Here is a 27,995-nt window from a genome sequence, read left to right as displayed (position 1 = left end):
CGCGCCAGGGAGCAGCGCCCGTCGGGAGCCATGACGCCTGAGCCGCGCCAGGCCGCCGCCCGGCCAGGTCGAGGCCGTCGGTCTCTTCGAGACCCACTCACCTTTCTAGGCGACGGGGCGGAGCCCTGCACCCAGGCGATGTACCGCTCCACGTCGGCCTTGCTGCGCCTCATCGCGCCGCCAACCTGACTGCCGAGCCGCGTGAGACCAGCGCTCAGCCCCGCAGCAGTCGCCACTTCCAAGAGGAAAGCGCCTGAAAGTCAGGGACGCAGCGAGGTAGCCCGCGGAGGACCATTCTGACGAACTTGCGTGCTGCGTCATCACTGTGCGTCACATTGGCGACGTCGGCGCTCGAGCTGCACTCGGCAGGGCTCTTGGCAGCGCCCTGGGCTCTGAGGTTGTCTTGGCAACCCCGGATCAGATTTCGGCCGCCAGCCTCCACAGCCTAAGGTGGATTTCCAGCAGATAACAATTTGCGTGATGGGCTCTTAAGCGTTTTGGTCACTTGTTCTAAATTATAAGTGCGCAATGCATTGGAAGAAAAAAGCACTCAGGCCAATTTGGTGAATGTCTAAATTGGAACAACGTTTCTGGAGATGACTGGTTAAATACGTTGCATCGGACATGTGTGAATACTAAAGCATACATTTTTAAATTCATATCTATTAAAAGAAATGAGGGTCGAGGATGGTGGCTCACGCCTGTAATCCCAGCACTTTGGGAGGCTGAGGCAGGCGGATCACCTGAGGTCAGGAGTTCAAGACCAGCCTGACCAACATGGTGAAACCTTGTCTCTACTGAAAATACAAAAATTAGTCGGGCATGGTGGCGTTCACCTGTAATCTCAGCTACTCAGGAGGGTGAGGCAGGAAAATCGCGTGAACCCGGGAGGCAGAGGTTGCAGTGAGCTTAGATCATGCCACTGCACTGCAGCTTGGGTGACAGCAGGCACGCACCACCATGCCCAGCTAATTTTTGTATTTTTAGTACAGACGGAGTTTCACCATGGTGGCCAGGCTGGTCTCAAACTCCTGACCTCAGGTGATCCACCCACCTCAGCCTCCCAAAGTGCTGGGATTACAGGCATGAGCTACTTCGCCTGCCCTATGTTTTGCTTATTAATCCCTTGTCAGATAGATAGTTTGCAGATAATTTCTCCCCTTCTGTGGGCTGTCCTTTCACTTTGTTGATTTTTTTCCTTTGGGGTGCAGGAGCTTTTTAATTTAATGTGATCCCATTTGTCCATTTTTGCTTTGCTTGCCTGTGCTTTTGAGGTATTACTCAGGAAATCTTTGCCCAGACCAATGTCCTGAAGAGTTCTCCCAATATTTTCTTGTAGTAATTTCATAGTTTGAGGTCTTAATTTTAAGTGTTTAATCCATTTTGATTTGATTTTTGTATATGGTTAGAGAGAAGTCTAGTTTCATTCTTTTGCATATGGATATCCAGTTTTCCTAGCACTATTTATTGAAGAGACCATCCTTTCCCCAATGTATGTTCTTGACACCATTGTTGTAACAAGTCCACTGTACTGTGTGGATTTGTTTCTGGGTTCTCTATTCTGTTCTAGTGGTCTATGCATCTGTTTTTATGCCAGTACCATGCTGTTCGATTGCTATAGCTCTGTAGTATAATTTGAAGTCAGGTAATGTGATTCCTCCAGTTGTGTTGTTTTTGCTCATGATAGCTTTGGCTATTCTGGGTCTTTTGTGGCTTCATATAAATTTTAGGATTATTTTTTCTATTTCTGTGAAGAATGTCATTGGTATTTAATAGGGATTGTGTTGAATCTGTAGATTGCTTTGGGTAGTATGGACATTTAAAAAATATTGATTTTTCCAATCCATAAACATGGAATATTCTTCTATTTATTGGTGTCCTCTTCAATTTCTTTCATCAGTATTTTATTGTTTTCATTATAGAGGTCTTTCACCTTTTTGGTTAATTCCTAGGTATTTTATTTTATTTGCAGCTACTGTAAATAGGATTACTTTCTTGATTTTTCAGATTTTTTGCTGTTGGCATATAGAAATGCTACTGATTTTTATATGTTTATTTTGTATCCTCCAATTTTACTGAATTTGTTTTTCAGTTCTAATATTTTTTGGGGGGAGCAGGTCATTAGATTTTTGAAATGTAAGATCATATCATCTGCAGACAAGAATAATTTGACTTCTTTCTTTCCAATTTGAATGCCCTTTGTTTCTTTCTCTTCTCTGATTTCTTTCTCTTCTCTAATTTCTCTAGCTAGGTCTTCCCCAGTACTTGTTGAATAACAGCAGTGAAAGTGGGTATCCTTCTCTTGTTCCAGGTCTTAGAGGAAAGGCTTTCAGTTTTTCTCCATTGAGTATGATATTAGCTGTGGGTCTGTTATATGGTTTTTATTATGTTGAAGTATGTTCTGTCTATATGCAGTTTTTTGAGAGTTTCTTTTCATCACAAAATACATTGATTTTCCCATCTCAGCCTCCTGAGTAGCTGGGACTACAGGGGCATGCCACCACACTTGATTAATTTTTTATTTTTAGTGGAGGTGGAGTCTTGCTATATTGACCAGACTGGTTTCAAACTGTTGGCCTCAACTGATTCTCTCACCTTGGCCCCCCAACGTGCTGGGATTACAGGCATAAGACACTCACTGTGCCTGGCCAAGATGTTGAATATTATCAAATGTTTTTCCAGCATCTAGTGAAGTAGTCATATCATTTCTGTCCTTTATTTTGTTGATATGATGTATTACATTGATTGCTTTGCATACACTGAGCCATCCTGGGATAAATCCCACTTGGTCATGATAAATGATCTTTTTTAATGTATTGGTGAATTTGCTTGCTAGTATGTTGAGGATTTTTGCATCAACGTTTATCAAGAATATTGACCTGTAGCTTCCCTTCCCTTCCCTTCCCTCCCCTCCCCTCCCCTCCCCTCCCCCCCTCTCTCCTCTCCTCCCCTCCCTCCTTGCTTTATATATCTGGGTGCTCTAGTATTGGATGCATATATATTTGTAATTGTTATAGTCTCTTGATGAATGGACCCTTTTTCATTATATAATGATCTTCTTTGTATTTTTTATAGTTTTTGTCTTGAAATCTATTTGGTATGATGTAGTATAGTTACTTTGGCTCTTTTTTGCCTTCCATTTGCATAAAATATCCTTTCCCAATCCCTTTATTTTCAATCTATGTGTGTCTTTATAGGTGAAGTCTGTTTCTTGTAGGCAACAGGTTGTTGGGTCTTTTTTTTTTTTATTTTTTTATCTATTCTGCCACTGTGTCTTTTGATTGGAGAGTTTAGTCCATTTATATTCAATATCATTACTGAAAAGTAAGCACTTAACTACTTCAATTTTGATACTTGTTTCCTGGTGGTTTTGTAGTCGTTCCTACCTACCTACCTTCCTTCCTTCCTCCCCTCCCCTCCCCTCCCTCCCTGCCTCCTTCCCTCCTTCCTTCCTTCCTTCTTGTGAAGGTGATTTTCTCTGGTGGTATGTTTTAATTTCTTGCTATTTATTTTTTCTGTATCTGTTTTAGGTTTTTTTATTTGAAGTTACCACAAGGCTTGCAAATATCATCTTATAATTTACTATTTTAAACTGATGAAAACATAACACTGTAAAAACAAATAAGCAAAGAGAAAACTAATAAAAAGTCTACACTTTAGCTTCATCTCCCCACTTTTTAACATTTTGTTTTTTCTGTTTATATCTTATTATATTGTCTATGTCTTGAAAAACTGTTATTTTTTGATAGGTTCATCTTTTAGTCTTTTTTTTTTTTTTTGAGATGGAGTCTTGCCCTATCGCCCAGGCTGGAGTGCAATGGCGTGATCTTGGCTCACTGCAACCTCCGCCTCCTGGGTTCAAGCGATTCTCCTACCTCAGCCTCCTGAGTAACTGGGATTACAGGCGTGTGCCTCCACGCCCAGCTAATTTTTGTATTTTTAGTAGAGACAGGGTTTCACCATGTTGGCCAGGCTGGTCTCGAACTCCTGACCTCGTGATCCACCTGCCTTGGCCTCCCAAAGTGCTGGGATTACAGGCGTGAGCCACTGTACCCTGCCCTCATCTTTTAGTCTTTCTACTCAAGGTATGAGTAGTTTACACACAACAATTACAGTGTTACCATATTCTATGTTTATGTGTGCAGTTACTATTACCAATGAGGTGTTTTTTTTAACCTTCAGATGATTTCTTATTGCTCATTAATGTCCTTTTCTTTCAGATTGAAGAACTCCCTTTAGCATTTCTTGTAGGACAGGTCTATTGTTGATGAAGTTCCTCAGCTTTTGTTTGTTTGAGAAAGTCTTTCTCCTTCATGTTTGAAGGATTTTTTCACTGGATATACTATTCTAGGATAAAAGCGGGTTTGTTGTGGTAGTTGTTGCTGTTGTTGCTTTTCAGCTCTTTAAATATGTCATGTCACTCTCTCCTGGCCTGCAAGGTTTCCACTGAGAAGTCTGCTGCCAGATACATTGGAGCTCCTTTGTATGTTATTTGTTTCTTTTTTCTTGCCACTTTTAGTATTTCTTCTTTATCCTTGACCTTTAGGAGTTTAATTATTAAATGTCTTGAGGCAGTCTTATTTGGGTTAAATCTACTTGGTGTTCTATAACCTTCTTGTACTTAAATATTGATATATTTCTCTAGGTTAAGAAAGTTCTCTGTTATTGGCTGGGTGTGGTGGCTCACACCTGTAATCCCAGCACTTTAGGAGGCTGAGGCAGGTGGATCACCTGAGGTCGAGAGTTTGAGACCAGCCTGACCAACATGGAGAAACCCCATCTCTACTAAAAATACAAAATTAGCCCGGCATGGTGGTGCATGCCTGTAATCCCAGCTACTTGGGAGGCTGAGGCAGGAGAATCGCTTGAACCCAGGGGGCAGAGGTTGCGGTGAGCAGAGACTGTGCTATTGCACTCCAGCCTAGGCAACAAGAGTGAAACTCCATCTCAAAAAAAAAAAAAGAAAAAGAAAAAGAAAATTCTCTGTTATTAAGGAACAATACAGTATTATTAAGAAACAATACAAATAAATGAAAGGAAGACAGGAATGATTTATTTCATGGTTCTGTCAAGTGGGAAGACATGAGTTTATGTATTTAGCTTATTGGTAGAATACATGAGTCAGGCTAGGCTTGGTGGTTCATGTCTGTAATCCCAATAATTTGGGAGGACCACTTGAGACCAGGAGTTTCAAACCAGCCTGGCCATCAACATAGTGAGACCCTGATCTTTATTATAAAGAAAAGATGAAAGAGATAAAGAAAAGAAAACGAGTCAAAGTGAATAGAAGAGGTATAAGTGGAGGAGGATGAATTCAGAGTAAATATGTCATCTAGGAAATCCAGGTCCCCGCAGTGCTATGTGTAGCTATGGGCAGAGATGACCAGAGCTGAGTAGAGGAAGCTGCATTCAGTTCCCCATGAGAAGTAAAACAACATTTAGAGAAAATTACAGAGGATGACAGAAAGATTTTACAGCAACTTAAGAAAAGCAAAACGACAAAATGGTTCAGAAAAAAAAAAAAAAAACCAAAGAAAAATCTATAAGGAGCTGATAAAAATGTGCCATAAACTAGATGTGGAGCTGCTCCAGGAAAGAACCAATAATATACCTAAAAAATGTTTATAGTATTTGAAGTTCATACCTTAGAACAAGCTTGCCCAACCCATGGTCCGTGGGCCACATACAGCCAAGGACAGCTTTGAATGTGGCCCAACACAAATTCCTAACCTTTCTTGAAACATGGTGAGATTTTTGTCATTTTACAATACAGCTATAGTTAATCTTAGTGTATTTCATGTGTGGCCCAAGACAATTCTTTTTCTAATGAGGCCCAGGGAAGCCAAAAGATTGCACACCCCTGGCTTAGATGATATTATTTATTCAACACCATAGATATGTATGTGTGTGTGGGGGTGTATATATATGTATATGTGTGTATGCATATCCATATGTACCATATATATATAAAATATATATATCATATGTGTATCTCCTGCTTCTAAGAGGGAGGAACTTTTCCAAATAGAAACAACATAGATGAAATGTAATTCTTATCCTAACCATGAACAAGCAAGCTTTTTTGGAATTTTTGAGCGGATGTAATTTTATATTCCCCTTTATCAAACACTGACCACAGGGAATATTCCCCTCTAATAAGCTTCTTTTGTAGCTTTTTTCTGAAAAACTGGACAAATGTAATGTGGGAGTCAGACAGCATGTGTCACTAAGCTGAGAGCAGTGACATATGAAGGTGACATTTGCATGTCCTGGCAGCATTGTCCAGCAAAGGCTTCCTTTCTTTGGGGATGGACCCTCCCTCCTTACCTGGAGCAGCTCCACGTCAGGCATGTGGCACGTCTCCCACAGCTCTCTGTACATGTCTTTCATCCTTTCTAAATGTTGGGTCATTCTCACTTGACTGTCTTGTAGTTGTTGGAAAAGCTCTTTTGCTTCTCTGTCCAGTGCCTGCAGATGCAGTTGCTTCTCCTCATCGAGAAATAGAGGCATCTTTTGATATTGAATATTGATTATCACCTTACTTAATGACACATAGTTCTGCGGAGACATTTGGTTAAAAGGATTACATACTCTCACTCTCAACAGAAAACTTCAAATAATTATATGCTGGGTGTAATCAAGCAATCTATAAACTTTCTGCCTCACTCTTGCAAGGAGTCTTGAATATTTGTTATTTCTTTCTGTCCGTCTTTTTCAATGTTCCTGTTCTCTTTCCCTCTTTAAATCAAAACCTGTATAAAGACTTCCAGTTTCTCTTCCTGAGATGCTTCTTCACAGTTCTTACTGAGTCCATTATTTCTTCTATTAATCTCCCTTTTAGGATTTTTCCATGTCTGATTCGCCTAAATGTTAAAAAACATTTAGCCATACGCCATATTATGCAGATTGATTTTTCCTTTTACTATATTTTTACTCTATATACTATTTTATATACTATTCTATTTCTTTCCTCTTCCTCACACCCAATCTTGGTGAAATGTCTCATGTCCAGTGTCTGAAAAGGTTTATACCAACCTTCAAATTTGAACTAGAATACATATCATGCCATTTATCCAATAAACTAGAATTAATTTGGTTAGCTTTTGTGGGCTTCTCTATTTGCAATTCCTGTGGGCTTCTCTATGTGCAATTCCTATTATATCAATTATATCAAACCCCCTCTCTACTAACAATGCAAAAAAAAAACTAGCCAGAGACAGAGCCAGACTCCTTTCAAAAAAAAATAAACAAACATAAAACTTCTGTTTTGAAGAAACCTAATCATCTATGTTAACACCCACCTACGCCCTGTGAAATGCAATCAATTAGAGGAAACGGATGTGGTCTTCACAGATTTATAAACGGACACTTCAGGAGCCAAGCTCATTCTTCTCCAGAGCCCACAGAGTAGCTTTGCAACTGGCTTTGGGGACTTCCGAAATCTACCAGCACTGCAGTGAGACTCTCATCCCTGAGCTCAATTCATCTGATTCGACAGCAAGCTTTGGTGAGAACACAGATATATTTCTGAGGTAAGTACACAGTTTCCAGAGTAGGAGCTACTATTAGGTTACAAACCAAAACAAAATTTGGGGACTTTAATTTATCTGCAAACTTAGATTATTTTTAGATGAAATGATCTCATTTTCTGAGTTTTAGAAACGGCTCCATTTCTTTATAAAATTATTTTAAACATAATCCATAGGTTTATGGATTAAACATGGGCCACCATGTTCAGCTGTTTGTTTGTTTGTTTGTTTGTTTATTTTGAGTTGGAATCACTCTCTATCGCCAGGCTGGAGTGTAGTGGCGCTCTTGGCTCCCTGCAACCTCCGCCTTCCAGGTTCAAACGATTCTTCAGCCTCAGCCTCCAGAGTAGCTGGAAATATAGGTGACTGCCACCACGCCCAGCTAATTTTTGTATTTTTTTTAGTAGAGACGGGGTTTCATTATGTTGGCCAGGATGGTCTCCATCTCTTGATTTTGTGATCCGTTCACCTCGGCCTCTGAAAGTGTTGGGATTACAGGCCTGAGCCACTGCGTCCGGCCTTTTTTTTTTTTTTTTTAATTTATATAAGTATTTTTAGAGACAAGATGATCTAGACATTTTGCCGTGTCACCAGTCTAGTGCTCCTGAGCTCAAAAAACCTGCCTGACTTGGCCTCCCAAAATGCTGGGATTACAGGCTTGAGTCACCTTCCCTGGCTTGGTTTTTATTTTTATTTGTATTTTAGCAAAACATACATTTAAAATGCTGACTTACTGTCTAGTGCCTAGTTTTTTGTTTTTGTTTTTTCTTGGGGGGGAGACAGAATCTTGCTCTGTTAGCCAGGCTGGAGTGCAGTGGCACAATCTCGGCTCACTGCAAGCTCCGCCTCCCAGGTTCACGCCATTCTCCAGCCTCAGCCTCCAGAGTAGCTGGGACTACAGGCGTCCACACCACTCCCAGCTAATTTTTCATAATTTTTAGTAATTTAGTGAATCCCTATCTCGGATTCACTATGTTAGCCAGGATGGTCTTGATCTCGTGACATCGTGATCTGCCCGCCTCAGCCACCTTGGCCTCCCAAAGTGCTCTGATTACTGGCGTGAGCCACCGTGCCCGGCCTCTAGTGCCTATTATTGCATGATACTTACTCTTTTCCTGACTGTGTGAAAGAGTCATGATAATGCTTCAATTATCATTATCTTTTTGTAAATTTAATTAATTGTCTTTTAAGGATGTTGTAATATTAACCAGTACATCCCCAAATTAACAGACTGTCCAGGAACAGTAAACATGCCAGAAAGTTTTTGTTGATTAAATTAACATAGCAGCCTAGAAAAACAATGATTCTTAGCTTTACCTTGGAGAGGTACCTTACCTTGATTTGACTGTTTTTCCTTGGAGAGTAAAGGCTAGCTTTTTCTGATTTGGGTCAAAGTATGAGTTCTGCTCTAACATTTTCAAGCAAAGTCCTTCTGGAAAAGTCATTATGGATGGTTGTTATAGTTAAATAAAATAATGAGAGTAGAAGAGCTTAGTTAGCTTTCCTTCTCTAAACCAATCACCGGCAATTAAGAGTGTTACTGATTTTCAGACCATTCAAGACTCAAACCTTGAGTTTACAGGTTGATGAAACCCTTGAAGCCTAAGCAATTTGGTGGACACTAACACCTCAAAAAAATCCAACATTCTTCCATGCAAGAAAGTAGAGTTTGCAAATCTAGGTCATGTGTTGATTGGAGAACAGTCACTTTTTCTAGAGGTTGATGTCTCTTTGTGCCTTAGTTTTCTATTTTTCCTATTTCTGTCGTTGCAAATTAAAGCCTATAGTTCTCTAGAAAGAAAGGATATTATTTGATCACGAACTGATTCAAACTTTGCTCAGATCTTTGTCTCTCCAGGGTAGAAGCTTAAATTCTTGTGGTTTTCTTTCCTTAGGAAAATGGACTCAGACTTCTCACATGCCTTCCAGAAGGAACTCGCCTGTGTCATCTGTTTGAACTACCTGGTAGACCCTGTCACCATCTGCTGTGGGCACAGCTTCTGCAGGCCCTGTCTCTGCCTTTCCTGGGAGGAAGCCCAAAGTCCTGCCAACTGCCCTGCATGCAGGGAACCATCACAGAAAAAGGACTTCAAAACCAATATTCTTCTGAAGAATTTAGTGACCATTGCCAGAAAAACCAGTCTCTGGCAATTCCTGAGCTCTGAGAAACAAATATGTGGGACCCATAGGCAAACAAAGAAGATGTTCTGTGACATGGACAAGAGTCTCCTCTGCTTGCTGTGCTCCAACTCTCAGGAGCACGGGGCTCACAAACATTATCCCATCGAAGAGGCAGCTGAGGAACACCGGGTAAGAGATAGCTCTGTGATCACCTGAAAGCTGGAGGATGGCAGAGTGAAAGAGATTAGAAGGACGATGAGAATCACGGTGGTTACTCCATTCTTTACTGAGTGCCAGGTGCTGTTCTAGGTACCAATGATGACATTTTGAATAAAATGTGCAACTCTACCTTCCTTCATGGAGCTTGCACCCAAAAAGAGACTGATTAAGTGCATGTCATTCTTATTGACTCTACAGTTCAATGCTAATGACATTGAAAAGCTACCAAAACTACCAGTGCAAAGAAAGGTACTTTGGAAATATATTTAATATTACTGGACAAATGAGTATGGGAATAGCACACTACAAAATCAGGGGCTAGCATAGTGGGTTCTGAAGCAGGATGTTTCCCTGAACTAATTTAGCTGGGTTACAGGAAATCTTCACTCTTCAGTTCCCTAAACTGTTCTACATTCTGAAACCTCAAACTGAAAAATATCAATTAAGGATGAGCAATGAAAAATTTTGTTTTTTTCTCCTCCCACTAATGTATTTATCTATTATATCCATTGCCTGCATATACCACTCAGATTGTGGAATCTTTGGTATTTGACTTTCTGTTGTTCAACCTTGTAATTCTTTTGCAGGAGAAACTCTTAAAGCAAATGAGGATTTTATGGGAAAAGATTCAAGAAAATCAGAGAAATCTATATGAGGAGAGAAGAACAGCCTTCGTCTGGAGGGTAAGTATGAGACCGTGAGTCCTCTTGACCAGCTTGAGACAAGCACGCTGACAACATTTATATTAGCAACTTGAGTTGAAATTCTCGTATGCCAGATTTTGTCATGTGTTTATTCATAGGCTGGAAAACAACCAGACTGTTCAATATAACGATTGTTCAGGTTTTCTGTAAATGCTTTTCAGATAAGTAAAAAATAAATATAAATTCTGAAGGGCAAGCATGTGCTGAAAATTAATAAGTATTTCAGACAGAGTTTTCTGTATAATATGAATTATGAAATATTGATTAAATAGTATATAATTGAGAAATCAAGGCATTGATTGGTGAATATGATATTGTCCAGGGGGAAGAAACGGGTGGGAACAGTAATTTAAGAAATGTGCCTGTGCTGGTGAAATCTGATAGCGAAGGACCCACATGATGCCAGTCCAAGTAGGAGAAAATGCAACATGATGAAAAGCTGAGGAGAAGGGATAAAAAATGACTGGGGGAGTGAGAGGATAAATATGTCATTATTGAGAGGAGAAACACAATGGAATGGGGATTCATGTTCTTAGAATGGCAGTGCAATACAGAGTCTATGGATTTGACAGAAGAAAGATAGGAGACAGAAAAGAGGTAGTCGGTTTGACAGATGGGGGTTAAATTTTTTACAAGATCCTTTTTGTGTGATGGCTTCTGATCCCGATTATAATATACTAAAAACATTTCTACTAAGAGTGATTGTTCAGGCTGTGAAGTACAGAGATTTGAAACAACAACCTAATTGAGTAACAAAAATTATGTGTATTATTCATGACAATGTAACAACCAATCATAAATTTTAGTTGTTTTCTAATTGTATTTCCGATTTGAGAGCACATAGATTTAGACATTTAAATTTAAAGGGCTTTTTTGCAGGTGTTTGGGAATTGATGAATTACATAAACTTTGAAGGAAGGTCTTGCTTAACTCATCATCCTGTTTGTAAAGGATGGAAAATAAAAGAAGGAATGAGGAGGATGAATTTGTGGGTTCTGCAAGGTGGAAGTAGGCCTGGGTATATAACCTACAAAATTCATATCCCTACAGGGCGATGTGGTTTTACGGGCACAGATGATCAGGAATGAGTATAGGAAGCTGCACCCGGTTCTCCATAAGGAAGAAAAACAACATTTAGAGAGATTGAACAAGGAATATCGAGAGATTTTTCAGCAACTCCAGAGAAGTTGGGTCAAAATGGATCAAAAGAGTAAACACTTGAAAGAAATGTATCAGGAGCTAATGGAAATGTGTCATAAACCAGATGTGGAGCTGCTCCAGGTAAGAACGGAGGATGCCCCTTGAGACACTTTGTGTTAGCTGACCTTTACATCTTTGCCTTCCATTGGGTACCAAAGACATTATTTCTTCATCTCCTGCATTGATGGTGAGAGTCATTCCCACCAGTTATAGAGATAAACTGTAACTCCTACCCTAATCATGGAAATAAAGCTTTATGGAATTGTGCAACTAGATTTCCATACAACATTTTCTACCACAAGCTTCCTCCTCCAGCACATTTCATTAAAACTCTGGAAGAAAAAATTTCATGTGAAAATTCCATGTTTAACTCCAATGGATAATACATAGAAATTATGGAAAAACTGACATTTCCTTCTTCCTCCTTTTGGGAAGTCCTAGGTTTGAAATGCTCTTGATTTGAGCCACATTACACTTTGGGGACTAGCCCTGAAAGAGACCACACTGTAGACAGCTGCAGCAATGCGCAGTCACTACTCACACCTTTCTCTCTCACTCAAATTTAGGGTCCTGAATTTATCAGAAATTCATACTGTCAATAGGTCTTACTGGTATAATTGTTAGAGATGACAATACATTTTAAAAGAGTTGCAGTGATACTATGTGGTAATTCTAAAGTTTTCAAAACCTGAAGACCAGATAGGCAGAATAACAACTGTTTTTGTGTGTTTATTTTGAGACAGAGTCTTCTTCTGTCACCCAGACTGAAGTCCAGTGGCCCAATCTCAGCTCACTGCAACTTCTGCCTCTTTGGTTCAAGCAATTCTCCTGCCTCAGCCTCCCTAGTAGCTGGGACTAAAGGCATGCACCACCACACCCCACTATTGTTGGTTTTTTTTTTTTTTTTTTTGGATTTTTAGTAGAGACGGGGATTTGCCATGTTGTCCAGGCTAGTCTGGAAGTCCTGACCTCAGGTGATCCACCCACCTTGGCCTCCCAAAGTGCTGGGATTACAGGTGTGAACCACCTCACCCAACAAGAATAACAACTTTCTAAATAAGTAATTTTTTTTTTCTCTCTCTCTCTCTCTACAGGATTTGGGAGACATCGTGGCAAGGTATGTTTTCGGCCATCAGTGCAAACTGGAGCACAAGGCATGCTATGAAAAACAGGCTGTTTCCAACAAAGTGAAAACATAATTTACTGACACCATAATGTGTCAGTGTGATTGTGTGTGTATGTGTGTGTAGTCACGTGCTTGTGTGGTATGATAAATGTTACCTATGCCTTTTATCAGACGTTAATCTTTTCTTACTTTCCCAAGTGACTCAAGGGGTTATGTTTTGAAGAGTGCAATGCAGAGATTGCTAGAATGCAGTTGCCTCTTTTTATGATTCAGAATCATAATTAGAGATCAACTATTTGGTGGCAGATAGGGAGAGAGGCATTTATCTTTCAGTGGCAGTAGGTTAGAAATGGAGTGAATAGTTAGAAAGATTCCCTGAGAACCACAAACCCATCCTAGCGTTGTGGAGGTACATTACAGTATCAGAAGTGGGTTTGAATGAAGCATTTTCTGTTGGAATCTGTTTCTTAAACACAGACATCAGAAACTTAACCAACTCAACCTACTTCCTTGCAGGAGTGAGTCTGTGCTGCTGCACATGCCCCAACCTGTGAATCCAGAGCTCACTGCAGGGCCCATCACTGGACTGGTGTACAGGCTCAACCGCTTCCGAGGTGAGTGTCGCCCTCTTGGTGGGATCAACGTGCAATGCCTTCAATTATGGTTTTCTATGGGCAGCTTTCCCAGTGTAATGATCTTTCATCTAGAAGAAGAGAATAGTCTGTGAATAGGTATTTATATTTATAGTTTCACTATCATCAAACAGACAAAACTAAATAAAAGCTGGTGAAATGTAATAGGAATCAGCCATATAACAAATTTCTTAGAAAAATAAAACATGCAGAAGGGCTCTTTAGGACTTTAGGAACCATTCTCTGATACAATTTCATGTATACAATTATGACATGAAGCATACAGAACTGAATTCAGGACATTTCAATTTCAAATTCAGTGCAGTTAATGACTGATTTGAGTGACAGTTTTTTTTAATACATTTCAGGTGAAGTTTCATAGCATTTATAATTTTAATCATGTTTTTAATCAACTAAAGCACACATGAGTAACTTATATAACAATGCAAAAACTGAGAATCTGTGAACAATAGGAACATGATTTGGTGGTTGATGAGGTCTTAGAACTCCAGGATAGATCATGACAAATCCAGCAGAATAAAAGAAGTCTGTGCCTGAATCTGGCATGAAAGTCAGATAATTCTTGCAAGGAATCTTCACTTTTCAGAAGGCAGATTCAGATTTTGTCTTTAAGTATGAATTTGCTAGCTTAAGTCGCAGATCATAATATTTCTGGAAAGTGATAACTTTTTTATTTGGGACTAAGAATGTCTGCCCACCTCATCTCCTGTCCAAAGCCTCCTGCTCTGCCCTGACGGAGAAGAGACAATGAAGGTTAATTTTATTGCTATGGACTTGGCTACAGCGCAAGAGCTTCCAGTTTTCAGTTGTTATGAAAGGTCACTAACAAGACATAGACATGACCTTCCTCCCCTTTATACTTTTTGAGTTTATAGAAATTGTGATCATCATAGTTTAGCCGTTTATTTGTGCAGATCACCTAACACCCTTTGATTCCAACATTTTTCCGGACAGAATTTTCTTTCTAATCTTGACCTGTGTTTTCTAGTGAGAATCTCTTTCTTATCTGAACATAAGGATTTATAAACTGCTTTTCACTGGAACATTCTCTTTTTTCTACAGTGGAAATTTCCTTCCATTATGAAGTAAGCAATCACAACATCAGGCTCTTTGAAGATGTGAGAAGTTGGATGCTTAGACGTGGATCTTTGAATTCTGACAGATCTGACTATTTTGCTGCATGGGGATCCAGGGTCTTCTCCTTTGGGAAACACTACTGGGAGCTGGATGTGGACAACTCTTGGGACTGGGCTCTGGGAGTCTGTAAGGACACCTGGATAAGGAAGAATAGCACAATGGTTAAATCTGAGGACATATTTCTTCTTTTGTGTGTGAAGGTGAATAATCATTTCAGTCTCTTGACCACCTCCCCAGTGTTTCCTCACTATATAGAGAAACCTCAGGGCCGGGTTGGTGTGTTTCTTGATTTTGAAAGTGGAAATGTGAGTTTTTTGAATGTCACCAAGAGTTCCCTCATATGGAGTTACCCGGCTGGCTCCTTAAAGTTTCCTGTCAGGCCTTTCTTTTACACTGGCCACAGATGATCAGGATTAAGAAAACTTACTGTTTGGGAACTCCATATACAAGGGAGCCCTTCACTGTTGATATAAAGAAATCATACTGTTCAGGCTTTTTTCTACTTCGGTGTCACTTCATTTTATTGCTATTAAATATAAAATTTGTAAAAGGCAAGACTTTTTGTACATTTTCTTACAATTAAAATAATCTCTTATGGCCCATTACCTAAAATACGTATTGTGATTTTCAAGTGTTTGTGAATTTATTGGATGGAATTCTGGAAATATGTGGGTGTGTGATTCCAACTTAATGATCTCATTCAGGAACAAATTTTGCACATCATGGACAGACGGTGTTTTGTACAATGAACTTGTAAGTGTGAGAGTTCCCTCCTATTAATACAGTAAATTCTACACCTCATCACTTTGGGGGGGAACATTTATTTTACACAGAAGTTTTCACTGAATCTTTGGGCTAGAACAGGAATTTAATAGTCATGCATCCTATGGCAACAAAATACATTCTGAGAAATGCATTTTTAGGCACTTTTATCATTGTGTGAACATCAGAACACACTACAAAAACCTAGATAGTGTATCGATCTACAGACATAGGCTAATGGTACAGCCTATTGCTTTTCTGAGAATTTGCCAGCAATGTCTGAGCAAGAACCAAAAGGGTTGAACCCACATTGAATTCTGTAGCTGTTTGATAAAGCAAACAGCGTCACCCATGGAATAATAGACAGATGTGCAGACTGTCTGCTTTAAAATGTGTTTGTATTTCCAGGTCACACAGACTGTGAATTCTCACTGATAACCTAGAGACCAGACATAACCATCACCTCATGTTACATTGGAAACATATTAGTATCAGGTAAAAATAAATAAATAAAAAATAAACAAATTAACTAAATTAAACCAAAACCAAAAACAAAACAAACAAAACCCAGTTCTGATGAAAACCCAGTTTATAGTGAGTCCATTGAGTCTGTCTACCCACCAAATGGTCATTTTCATGATCACTGATTAAATAATGGAAACATTCTACTTCCAGTCCAGCAGATGATCCTGGCTGATGTCTGAGGTTCCTTGCTTGGGGCTGTTACCTAGAATATATTCAAATGGCCTCTCTAGGTAGCCGCTTGGGCTTGCTCACAGCATGGTAGATAATTTTCCACACTGAAGATTCCCATAGAGTCAGGAGAATTGTATACTACCATTATTCTACAGAGTAAAACATCAGCTGTAGTCACAACCCTACACAAAGTAAAGGGACTAGAACACGCACACAGCAGTAGCAGTCTTGAAGTTACATCATAGAAAAACAATGTGGGATGGAATATATAATTTAGCACTCTTTTAGAGAGAGTGGGGGAGGAATATAACCTACTACACCTACTCTTCCTAAGAAGTGGACATTGAGGATCTGTATCCAGAGACTGGGGGTCCTGTAAAACATGAGATCCAACGAGCCCCTTATAGAAACATCATTCAAGTTCCAGATTCCTGTAAAACGGCAATTGATAATTGACCAGGTAAATATTTTTTGGAAATTTTCTTCAAGATTTGGTATCAACTGGACAATCATTAAGAGCACAACACAGCAAAATCACTGACGAAAATGCACACGACACTGGAGGAGAGGGGGGGAAGGGGTGGTCCATCTCCTTCAAGATGACCAGGGACAGACACAGTAATTCTAGGTCAGTGAGATAAAAAAGGTCAGGGCATCCTTGTCAGGAACCGCCTTCTGATATCTATATGCGGCTGCAAACTATTCATGTAGGCCTTCTGAATGCCTTGTACTTCCCAAGATTTCTTGATGTTAAGAGCCACTGACTGGGCTTCATAGTACATAGAATACCTTCAGCATAGAGGGTGACAAAGTCTTTCCCTCAAAAGCCAGAAGTTCAGAAACCTGTAACCGAGTCATCCACGGGACCTTACCAGTAAGTGTGGGCTGAAGAGAGAGACACTGGCTTTAACCTCAGATAAAAGATATTCCATTCTCACTGCCTTGTAGCCTCTCATACTCAGAAAGGAAGGTGAGGCTAGGTCCTGACTATTCATTCTTCCAGACTGTGAAAGCTTTTGATGCTGACTCAGAGAAATGTCCTCTGCTTACTAAAATCTAACATCTATTAACATTCTCCTGCAAAAGAGATAGGCCTTGTCTTGTCACAGTCCTCTCAAACTGTGCCCATATGTTCCACTCCTCTGGCCCTTACTGAACCATGATGACTGCCAGAATCACTCTGAAATTCTTCTGCCCCTGTCAGTCTTCTGGCCCAGTTCTCGGAACACAGGTCCCTGTCTATCCGCTTTCCAATGATCTGTCCATGCCCTTCAAATACGCAACATAAGAAAAGTTGATCATGAAAATATCCCAGAATGGGAAATATGGGTTCCCTGTTTTGTCTGAGACCAGCAATGCAGATGCAGGATTCTAGGGGAGGAGGAGAAAGCCAAAGTTGATGCCCTTGAAACTGCTCAGTCACATCCTTGTGACATCTAAAAGGGTAAAAGGTATTCAGGGTTAAATAATTGGAACAGAAAGAGGACAGTCAAGTTCAGGCATATACGGAGAAAGAGAGCTTCTATCAGAGCCTGACACCAAGTAAAACTCTTTCTTTAATGGAATGCACCCATAAATGTGTCAGAAAAATAACCCTTGGTGAGGAAAAGCAAAGTTGTAGAGAACAAGGGATAAAGAAGACAACAAGCAACATTTCCTGCCTATTTCAAAATAATTCTTGAGTGCTTACATTTCCTGGAATTGCCATGAGGCTACTGTGTATTATCACCCACTGTGAAAAGGTCAGCTGAGAGTAATATGGTATCATGGTTAAGAGCAATGTCTTGAAGCTAAATTGCCTGGGTTTGATTCCCCAACTCACTGCTCATAAGCCTCATTCCCACAACAAAGTGCCTTTCTCAAAGCCTTGTGCATGGATGTGGGGTGTATGGGTGTGTTAGGCATATTTTTATATAATATAGTATTTGTATATTCACAGTAATTGTGTGTGTGTGTATTTGTGTGTGTGTGTGTATATATATATATAAAAATATATATATGTGCTGGGATTATAGGTGTCAGCCAATGCGTCTGGCTTACTCTCACTTTTAATTATTGTCTTAGAAGCATGCATGATTCAATTTGTTTTTCAATTCACGAATATATCTAATGGTTAGAGATGTATTTTTTAACTTAACTGTCATGTTTTGCTGATAATGCAATTATGATATCTTTATTTCTATTCAACCCTCACATTATTTACTTCTTTTTCTTGTCTAGTTGCATTGAAAAGGACATCGAGCAAGGTGTTGAACACAAGTGATGATAACAGGGCTTATATCTCATTCCCATTCCTAAGTAGAAGCTTTCAAATTCTCTGTTAAGTATGGTACTGGCTCTAAGTTATTACGTTCTTATTAGAGAAAGTTCATGGCTATTTAAGTTTTTTTAATAGTGCTTTCAAAATCGTACAATGGTCATTTTATTGTATCAAATATTTTCTTCCTCTTTTTACAGGAACAATAATATGTATTTCATCCTGTTCATGTGGTGAGTACTTATTTCAATTTCTGATGTTACATTAGTCAACCTTTCTAGAATAAGCTCCACTTGGAGATGATATGAATTTATCTCTCACAAGATTTGATTAGCTAGCTAACTTTTTTGAATTGTTGCACCTATATTTATTTTAGAGTCTGTTCTGCAATTTGCATTTCTTGTAACACACTTATCAGGATCGAAGATCAAAATTATATGTTGGAGCTTGGCACAGCAGCTAGAGCCTGTCATCACAGCCCTTTGGGAGGCCAAGACAGGAGGATCACTCGAGCCTAGAAGTTTTGGGCTTCAGTGAGCTATGATCTTGCCATTGCACTGTAGCCTGGGCAACAGAGAGAGAAGCTGTTTACAAAAAGTAAAAGAAAAACACAACAGAAAAGCAAAGTTACGAGTTGGGAGGTATTACTGCTTTTTTCTGTTCTCTAGAAGGGTTCGTCTAAAAGTGTGTGATTTTTTTCTTAAATGTCGTAAATATTTCACTGAAAAAGATCACCAGGTTTTTCATTGGGAGAAGTTTTGTTTTTTAAATAATAGGGTAAATTTTTAGAATCTACATCATATCTTAGATTTGTCTATGATTTCTTCTGTTGGTTTTTGTCAGATATGTTTTTCAGGGAAATTTCTCATTTCATCTAAATCATTAAGTGTATGAGCATAAAAGTCGTCTTAAAATCTTCTTATTAACATATTAATTTGTGGACGACCTAAGTGTTTGCCTATTTATTTTTGATTTGAACCCCTCTTCTCCATTTTTTAATTGAGTCTTACTAAGAATTTATCAATTTAATTTATCTGTGTAAAGAGCCTACTTTTGGCAGATGTGGTGGCTCACACCTGTAATCCCAGCACTTTGGGAGGCCGAGGTGGGTGGGTTATTTGAGGTTAGGAGTTGGAGACCAGCCCAGCCAACATGGTGAAACCCCAACTCTACTAAAAATACAAAAATTAGCCAAGCGTGATGGTGCGTGCTTGTAATCCTAGCTACTCGGGAGGCTAAGGAAGGAGAATCACTTGAACCTGGGTGGCAGAGGTTGCAAGGAGCCGAGATCGCACCACTGCACTCCAGCCTGGATGACAGAGTGAGACTCTGTGTCAAACAAAAAAAAAAGCATACTTTTGACTTCGTTGATTTTATCTACTGTATGATTTTTAATCAATATTCTACAATTATTTTAATTTTTTTTTAGATTTTGGCATGAATTTACTTTTCTTTTTTTTTAAATATTATAGGTTTATTTAAAACTTAATTCTCACCTTGAGTATGCAAAATACAAACTCTACAAAATGTTCATTTTACTTTGTAGTTTACAAATATACAAAATAGACGTTTGCTTAAATTTATATTACATATTTATTAAGGCAAGGAACTATATAGAAAAACACATTTGTTCTGCTTAAGGCATACTTGGGAATAAACCATTGTACAAATTATTGCACATCTGAAACCACAGTGCATAACAGACTGTCTGCATAAAAATGCTAAAGAAGTAAACCAGGTATATTACCTGACTTAGGTCATAAATGTAGATCGGAAGACAAATACAGATTTTCCTTGTCAAAGTATGCAGCAGTTTGAAAACTTTGGCTTCCTTGTTTGGTACCTTTAGAACCAAGACTCACCAAGCACCATCATTTAGGCTATTTAAACATGTTTTCTGTACCTGAATTTCTTCCTCTGCTTCTAACATCATAATAATGGCTTTTAGAAGGTAAAGAGAATACAAGGTGATCTTTTATGCTTATATTGCATCAATACACAATTCAAGGGAATTCTGGTCTTCCCTCCCCCCAACTCACGGATATAATTTATACCCTGATATCCACAACTTCCAGTCACCCCCTTGGCATTTTGTAAGTCCAGGAATATTCAGGTTGGATTTAGAATTGGAATGATAGAAGATCCAGTCACAGACCCCATCTATTCTTTGATTTTTGTCTTTTGAATTCCTCATTTTTCCTGATTATCCACTCACAAGATCACTCAGTTGGGAACTTGACCATGATTGTAGTGCTTTCTGGCTGGGCTCCTTCCCTCATCGGGAAGACAGTGTGAAAAGTAAAAAATACTGAATTCTCTTCTGGCAGTGTGGGTCATATCCACTGTCTGGGATTTAAAAATGCCTCTTCATGTGTAAGGCAAGGTGGTCCGACCTGGAAAATGCTCGGTCGCATTTTTGGCACTGGAACGGGCGGTGCCCAGTGTGTTTACGGTAGTGCCTGGTCAGTTCATCTGAGCGGGCGAATTTCCATCCACAGCCGTCCCAGTCACAGTGGTAAGGTTTCTCACCTGTGTGGGTTCGCAGGTGTGCCTTGAGATGGGAACTCTGTGTAGGTTTTGCCGCAGCCCGCGTAATCACAAGTGTGGGTGGCGGTCCTTTTCCGGGGCCACGATCGTCTTCCCCTCTTTGGCTTGGGCTCCTCCGGCATGCACGAACCGGGTGGCATGAGCTCTTGGTAGTGGAGCGGCGGGACTTGCGGCTGCATCTGGTCGGGCAGGAAGGATGGGTAATTGGGCCCCGGGTGGGGATGGAAGCCGGGGGGAAGCGGCAGGGCAGGGTGACAGTCCCTGCTGCTCAGCACTGCCTCAAGACCCAGGGTCGGGGTAGTCCTGCTGGGGAGCTGCCGCCCCAGGAGGAGGTCGTGTGCAGCCGGCCGGTGGCCATTGCTGAGAGGGGGTCCAGCGCCCAAGTGGGTGCACGAGGAGACCGCCTCCCGCTTGATCTTGGGACACGTGCGCGGCGGCCCGCCGTTGTAGGGCGCCACCACCACCGGGTGGCTGCCGTCAGGGCTGCCTTTGCCGACGCTGATGACCGACGGGCTGCCGTACTCGCTGCCAGGGGCGCTCAGCGACGCCTTCAGCACGAACTTGCCCATCAGCCCGCCACCTGGCGGCTGCGGCTGCTGCGGCGGAATGTACACCGGGTCCAATTCTGGCCGCAGGAGCTCGGCCACGAAGCCGCCCGAGGGGCTCACGTCGTTGATGTCCGCCAGGTTGAAGGGAGCCGTCGGAGGGCGAGCGGACTCCCTGCCATCAAGAGGCCTCCGCCCGTGCCGCCCGGCGCCACGCCCGGGTCGTTCCCGGCCCGGATCGGATAGGTGAAGCTGCAGGTGGAGGGCGCGCTGGCAGGGCCGCTGCTCGACGGGGACGACGAGGAGGAGGCTGACGCTGACGAGGACACGGTGGCGGCCACTGACTCCGGAGGATGGGTCAGCGAATTAGAGAGGATAAAGTCCAGGTCCAGGAGATCGTTGAACTCCTCGGTCTCTCTCCGAGGTAGGGGCGCCAGGTTGCTACCGCCGCAAGCCGCACCGGCTCCGCCGCTCTCCAGGTCTGTGGCCACGGTCGCCGCCGCCAGGTCATAGGGGCGGCCGGGAAGCACCGGGGGAAGTCGCTTCATGTGGGAGAGCTCCTCCCGCCAGCGGTTATTCGGGGCACCTGCTTGACGCAGTGTCTTCTCCCTTCCCGCCGGGCCAGACGCGAACGTGGAGAAAGATGGGAGCAGCGCGTCGCTGACAGCCATGTCAGACTCGCCAGGTGGCTGCCTCATTAATGTGGGGGCCCAGAAGGTCCTCGGGAGCCCGAAGCAGCTGGGGCACCCGAACCCCAAAGTCAACGAAGAGAAGAAACGAAGCCAAAACCCAAAAACCCAAATTGGCTGAGATCCTTCTTCTTTGGATTAAATATAAATTGGAAGCGTCCTTTTTAAAAAGTTCCTTTGTATACAAAAGTTCTTAGAAAAGTTGTAAACTCAAAAATAGACAATCAGCAAGGCGAGTAAGTAGGTCTGGTGGCCGGGCTGCGCTCTCTTCCCCTCAGCAGCGTCCCCCACCACTGTCGCGGTCGCCTCGAGTGCTGCCGTGGGCGCAGGGGCTGTGGCCGGGGCGGCGGGCGCAGGGGCTGTGGCCGGGGCGGTGGGCGGGCGGTGCCGCCAGGTGAGACTGGCTACCGTGGCGCGGAGCTGCGAACTGGTCGGCGGCGCAGGGCGCGGAGTCCGGAGAGTTGTGTGGAGCGCGCGCGGCCATGGGCGCGGGCCACGGGCGGGTGGGAGGGTGGGGGGCCAGAGGGACGGGGAGGGTCACTCGGCGGCTCCCGGTGCCTCCGCCGCCCGCCACCGCCTCTGCTCCCCGCGCGCCCGCAGACACGTTCGTTCTCTCTGGTCGGGGAACTGCCCAATTTACTTTTCTTTATCTGGCTCTTTGGGATAGACCTTCATTTGTAAATAACAGATGAATATAATGCTATACATTTTCTTCTTAATATTGTTTTAATTAAATCTCAGTTTTCTTTCTATATATCTTGAATATTATCCCATGAAAAATATATTCATTGCTTTTCTTTAATTCATGCATTTGCAGAGAAACTGTAAAGGAAAGAGAAGAAAATACTTTTTCAAACCTTTTTTAAATATAGCAATACATGCGCGGGTTTGTTACATGGGTAATCTTGTGTCATCAGGGTTTGTTGTATAGATTATTTTATCAACCAGGTCTCAAGCCTAGCACCCATGAGTTATTTTTCCTGATCCTCTCCCTCTTCTAACCCCCACCCTCCTATAGGCCCCAGCGTGTGTTGTTCCCCTCTATGTGTCCATGTGTTCTCATCATTTAGCTCCCACTTATAAGTGAGAACATGCACTATTTGGTTTTCTGTTCCTGTGTTAGTTTGCTAAAGATAATAGCCTCCAGCTCCTTCCCTGTGCCTGCAAAAGACATGATCTAATAATTTTTTATGGCTGCATAGTGGGAATGCATTTTCTAATTACATTATAAAACAATAAGAAACAACTGAAATTAATTTTAATAAAAATTGTTAACCAAATATATCCAATATGTTTCGACATGATTAACATGACAAATATTAGTAAGATATTTTATATTGTTACTCTTTTGTTGTTTGTTTTGAGACAGGGTCTTCCTCTGTCACCCAGGCTGGCATGCAGAGATGTGCATTCCAACTAACTGCAGCCTCAACATCCTGTGCTCCAGCAATCCTGCCACCTCAGCCTCCCCAGTAGCTGGGACTACAGCTGCTTGCCACAACACCCGGGTAAATTTTTTTTGGTAATGATGAGGTTTCACAATGTTGACCAGGCTGGTCTCAAACTTCTTGAATCATGAAACGTCCCACTGCAGCCTCCCAATGGGCTGGTTTTACAGGCACGATCCACTGCACTCTGCTTTCTTACTTTTCGTGCTAAATTTTTGAAATTGTGCACTAGAAGATCTGAAGTAAGAGAAGTGTTAAAAAAGATGAGGCCCCCAAATTGCAAGAACCACAGAGAGTAATAAACTGTGGTCCAAAGGTAATCAGACAGATTTAAACTCATATACAGAAAAACCAATCTAAAAAGAAAGGAAACATTGATTATAAAGCAAGATTCTTGACTTGGTGATTGCAGACTTTGTGATGAGCAGTTTTCTATAATGGGAAAATTCAGGTCAGGCTCCATGAGAGTGGAGGCAGAGATACAATAAAGGAGAAGTTCTTTCAACCAGACCTCACAATCTAGTAGAAGTAGCAGACACACTAGTAAAGCAACAATCCCAGTACAACATGGAAACTGCCACAAATATCTATCTATTGGACATATAGAATTAAAGATCGAATCGTTTGCATGAGTCTTGAAGAATGAATGGAAATTTTCCAGGTGAATAAACAGTAAGAGTTGTCCAGGTTCAGACAAATGCCTGCATAAGGGAGAATTTTCTAAGGTGGTTTTCAATACCTGCGATTCTTGGCAGATGAGCAATGCTTTGATGGTCCAGAAAAAATCGAGGGGTGAGTTAAAAGTGTATTTGTGGAATGCAACTTTTTATAAATCCAAAAAGTAACTTTTAAAAGGAGACTGTGGATGGATTTCTGAATCACAAGTAAGGGAAACTCTGTCAGAGAGGACTTCCAACTGGACAATTTCAAATGAGGAATCCTTAGCTCATTTGAAATACCAAGGTCTTAGAAAAAGAGAACAGAGGCCATGGACTGGAGACGAGAGTGTGTGTTTTAAACAGGGTGGTCAGAAAATGCCTCAATGGAAAATTCATATTGAGACAACATCTTGAAGAGGAAGGCAAACACAAGTGTGTGTGTGTGTGTGTGTTGTGTGTGTGTGTGTGTGTACTTAGAGAGAGAAAGAGAGGGAGAGAGAATTCTAGGTGAAGAAAACAACATGTGCAGTAATGTTGAGTTTGTGTTTATTTTGAGGGCTGAGGAACCACAAAGAAGTCTATGTTTTATGTTAAAGTCAGTATGAAAGGCAATGGAAAGAAATGAGATTAGAGAGACAAAGAAGGCCAGATCATAAACGAAGCCTTATTAGCATAGGTTTTGCTTGGTGAAATGCATTGAGCTGAGCATGCTAGTCTGAGGCTATTTCACACGTGATGAATTTAAATAACTTGCCCCAAATTTCAGAAATGAAAATAATTATTTCCTTTCTAGTCAATATAGCTCTAGAGTCTAACTATTAAGCAGGAACTGTCTTACTTTTGTATAAATATGGGTTGGAAAAGAGGAATCCAATTTGTTTTTCTTCTTTATGACTATCTTAGAAAAAACATTTTATCATGAATAAAGTGAATATATTTGGGTAGATACATCTATGTTGGTTGATCTTCATGCAGAAAAGAAAAAAGAGTAAAATTTCATATAGTCTGAGAATTGGCAAGACCAAGAGTTAAAATATGGGATGTTCAAGAGACAAAGAGGAATCAGTGAGATTCAATAGGAGATGAGTAAATCAGTTTTGTTTTTGACTAACCCATTGTTACTGCAGGATTATGTGAATTTAAAGATAGAAGCAATCAGAGCTGAATATCGGAAGATGCCTGCATTTCTCCATGAAGAACAGCAACATCATTTGGAGATGCTTCAAAAGGAGGACAAAGACAATTTTTAGCAACTCAATAAAAGCAATGCCAGAATGGCCCATGAGAGGGAGATTTTAAAAGGAATGTATGAGGAGCTGAAGGAAATGTCCCATAAACCAGATGTGGAGCTAATCCAGATACTGACTGACCATGGGGTATCAGGATGTGGAACATTCATGTGCGCAGGTGTTTTTCCTCTTTCCTGAAATGCTTTCTTCCCTGTATTTCCACGACTTCTTTCCAGAAACACATTTCCATAACTCATGCTACTTTGTGGGTAGAGTATAGCCCCTCCAAGGGATTTTACCAGAAAAAAGGTCCCTCTTACTTTATCCACCAGCAACAAAACTTTGTGGAATGGTCAAGGTAACAGCCCTAATAAATATTCCCCATCTACAGTCAATAATATATTTTGGCTTTTTGAACATTTATAAAATAGTGAGCAGTTCATTTACATTAGGTCAATCTGGAGACATGGCAAGACTGGGAGTTTGGGGAATCTAAATATTATTTTTCATCCACTCACATTTATAATAGGGCCTAGGGAAGATGACTGGATAGGTTCTTCATAGTTACTGCAGAAGATAGACTCTCTGGACCTTTTCTCCCTTCACTTGTGTAAAGAATGTCTTCAAGACTCCGACTTCACTAGGACATTAATTCATAACAATATGAGAGACAAGGTTTTTCATTAGAGAAGAAATATAAAATGCTTTCCAGAAGGGAAAATGGCAGGAAAATAATATTTTCAGAAACTGCCTCCAGATCTCACACTGAACTTAGTGGAAGACTCATCTTGCAGAAAGCACAAACGCTTTCTTTTTTTTTTTTTACAGGTGTTTGGAGACATATTACCCAGGTGCGTGTGTACCTGGATTTTAGCAGGTGTTCTTTCAGTTTCCACAAATATTAAACAGGATCTACTAAAGCGAAGGCATACATGATCAAGATATTAATATTACTTTTTCCTGGATCTACTTTCGCTCCCCCACCTTATGTAGTCATCTATTATGTTGCCACACTCAGTGATTTTACTGGACAGATGCAAAGAAAGTATCAGAAAAAAAAAGGAGAAGAAGCAAACACCAACACATAAATGAATAAACAAAAAAAGAATGAAAGAAAACAAGCTTCTCAGTTTCCGATTGTTTTATACCTCCAAATCCTGGATAGGTGAAAGATAAAGTGTTGTTTCCTGGATGGTGGGAAAGTCACCAGGGGAAGCAGCAGGAGAGAGAAGGGGAAAGTATTTTAGAAGTGAGAAAGTGTTGATGATTTGTTGTTTACATATATATATACACACACACATATATATACACACACATACACATATATATAATCAGCTGATGTGCTGAAAAATAGATTAAACAAACTGTAAAGTGTTAGTGCCAGAAAAGCCTGGCACTAAAGAAGAAGAGCACACTGACAGGCACCAGCTGACGCTGGCAGCCATTAATGGTACAATGACATGGAAATCAGCTGAGAGCTCTTGGAGATGAGCCCTGCTGCTGAGACGTTTTACTGCAGGGGAACACCACCTTCCCACTCCATCCCCCTCCTGGCACACCATTTATCTGCTGAAAGCTGCTTTCACCAATCAATAAATCTTGCACTCATTCTCCAAGCCCACATATGATCTGAGTTTTCTGGCACACTAAGGCAACAACCCTAGGATACAGAAAGCACTCTGTCCTTGCAAAAAGGCAGAGGGTCTAATTGAGCTGGTTAACACAAGCCATTTGTGGACAGCTAAGCTAAAAGAGCACACTGTAACACAAGCCCACTGGTGCTTTTCTTTTATAATACTATAAAATCTAAAACTTAAAGAAATGTCACTTTTATTTACTACTATACTCCAGGAAATAATAACACTTAATCAGTTAATATAATGTCTAGGACATAATGGATATGCAACAAATATTTCAATATTTAAACTTAAAAATGCATAAGAGAGATTTGAAAGCTTTGATGTTAAAGATAGGAGCCTTAATTTAATGGTTTGCATTTTTTAGGATTTTAGGTTGATGTGAAAACAAATTAAATTCTAGAAGCTTTTTTTTTTATTATTATTATTATACTTTAAGTTTTAGGGTACATATGCACAATGTGCAGGTTAGTTACATATGTATACATGTGCCATGCTGGTGTGCTGCACCCATTAACTCGTCATTTAGCATTAGGTATATCTCCTAATGCTATACCTCCCCCCTCCCCCACCCTAAACCTCATGCATTTTCCATTTTTTTAGAAAGTTTCCTATGTTTGTTAGGATGCAGGGATTATAGAGAGTGTATTAGCACAGAAGCCTAATGTGTGGGTGTCTGATAAAGTCATGGTGGTTATTCATTATTTATTTTATTTTATATATATATAAATACATATATAAATATATATAAATATATGTAAATATATATATAAATATACATAAATATATAAATATGTAAAATATATATCAATATATAACAATATATAAATATATAGA

General features: G+C 40.7%; 3 protein-coding genes and 1 pseudogene across 8 annotated transcripts in view; 2 read left to right on the top strand and 2 right to left on the bottom strand.

Annotated features, from left to right (window-relative positions):
* LOC129056890 (E3 SUMO-protein ligase RanBP2-like) overlaps positions 1-317 on the bottom strand; it is a 39,074-nt gene extending 38,757 nt beyond the window's left edge. For all 3 annotated transcript variants that reach the window (XM_054546991.2, XM_063713298.1, XM_054546998.2), the window contains exon 1: positions 102-317. In XM_054546991.2, coding sequence (XP_054402966.1) covers positions 102-173 — 72 coding nt within the window. In that variant the 5' untranslated portion in view covers positions 174-317. The remainder of the gene's footprint in view (positions 1-101) is intronic.
* Positions 316-15,320, top strand: LOC100451960 (tripartite motif-containing protein 43). 4 transcript variants are annotated; one of them, XM_054547034.2, is made up of 8 exons: positions 316-450; positions 7,274-7,532; positions 9,425-9,839; positions 10,457-10,552; positions 11,624-11,854; positions 12,868-12,890; positions 13,416-13,513; positions 14,615-15,320. In XM_054547034.2, the coding sequence occupies exons 2-8, from the start codon at positions 7,339-7,341 to the stop codon at positions 15,094-15,096; spliced, it is 1,539 nt and encodes a 512-aa protein (XP_054403009.1). In that variant the 5' UTR covers positions 316-450; positions 7,274-7,338; the 3' UTR covers positions 15,097-15,320. The 4 variants fall into 4 exon arrangements, with proteins under 4 accessions (XP_054403009.1, XP_054403030.1, XP_054403034.1 ...); XM_054547055.2 differs by having other exon boundaries at positions 333-450; positions 7,330-7,532; XM_054547059.2 differs by having other exon boundaries at positions 347-450; positions 7,354-7,532.
* A 4,466-nt stretch (positions 15,321-19,786) lies between these two features.
* On the bottom strand, positions 19,787-22,461 carry LOC129057085 (Krueppel-like factor 4; annotated as a pseudogene).
* On the top strand, positions 22,197-26,970 carry LOC134759720 (uncharacterized). The gene is made up of 5 exons (XM_063713773.1): positions 22,197-22,364; positions 22,430-22,803; positions 23,555-23,693; positions 25,420-25,699; positions 26,350-26,970. The coding sequence occupies exons 1-4, from the start codon at positions 22,197-22,199 to the stop codon at positions 25,540-25,542; spliced, it is 804 nt and encodes a 267-aa protein (XP_063569843.1). The 3' UTR covers positions 25,543-25,699; positions 26,350-26,970.
* Positions 26,971-27,995: the final 1,025 nt, after the last annotated feature.

The sequence above is a fragment of the Pongo abelii genome, chromosome 12, assembly GCF_028885655.2.
Source record: "Pongo abelii isolate AG06213 chromosome 12, NHGRI_mPonAbe1-v2.0_pri, whole genome shotgun sequence".
NCBI lineage: Eukaryota > Metazoa > Chordata > Mammalia > Primates > Hominidae > Pongo > Pongo abelii.
The sequence above is the reverse complement of the archived record's forward strand: the minus strand, read 5'-3'. Positions and strand labels throughout refer to the sequence as shown.

Excerpts from the sequence above, each read along its gene's own strand:
- LOC134759720 (XM_063713773.1), top strand. The coding sequence starts at position 22,197 with ATGTGGGGGCCCAGAAGGTCCTCGGGAGCCCGAAGCAGCTGGGGCACC. Across the intron at positions 22,804-23,554 it reads AGACACGTTCGTTCTCTCTG|GGTCTTCCTCTGTCACCCAG; the intron begins GTCGGGGAACTG and ends GTTTTGAGACAG. Across the intron at positions 23,694-25,419 it reads CTGCTTGCCACAACACCCGG|GATTATGTGAATTTAAAGAT; the intron begins GTAAATTTTTTT and ends TTGTTACTGCAG.
- LOC100451960 (XM_054547034.2), top strand. The coding sequence starts at position 7,339 with ATGTGGTCTTCACAGATTTATAAACGGACACTTCAGGAGCCAAGCTCA. Across the intron at positions 10,553-11,623 it reads GAACAGCCTTCGTCTGGAGG|GGCGATGTGGTTTTACGGGC; the intron begins GTAAGTATGAGA and ends ATATCCCTACAG. Across the intron at positions 13,514-14,614 it reads CAGGCTCAACCGCTTCCGAG|TGGAAATTTCCTTCCATTAT; the intron begins GTGAGTGTCGCC and ends TTTTTTCTACAG.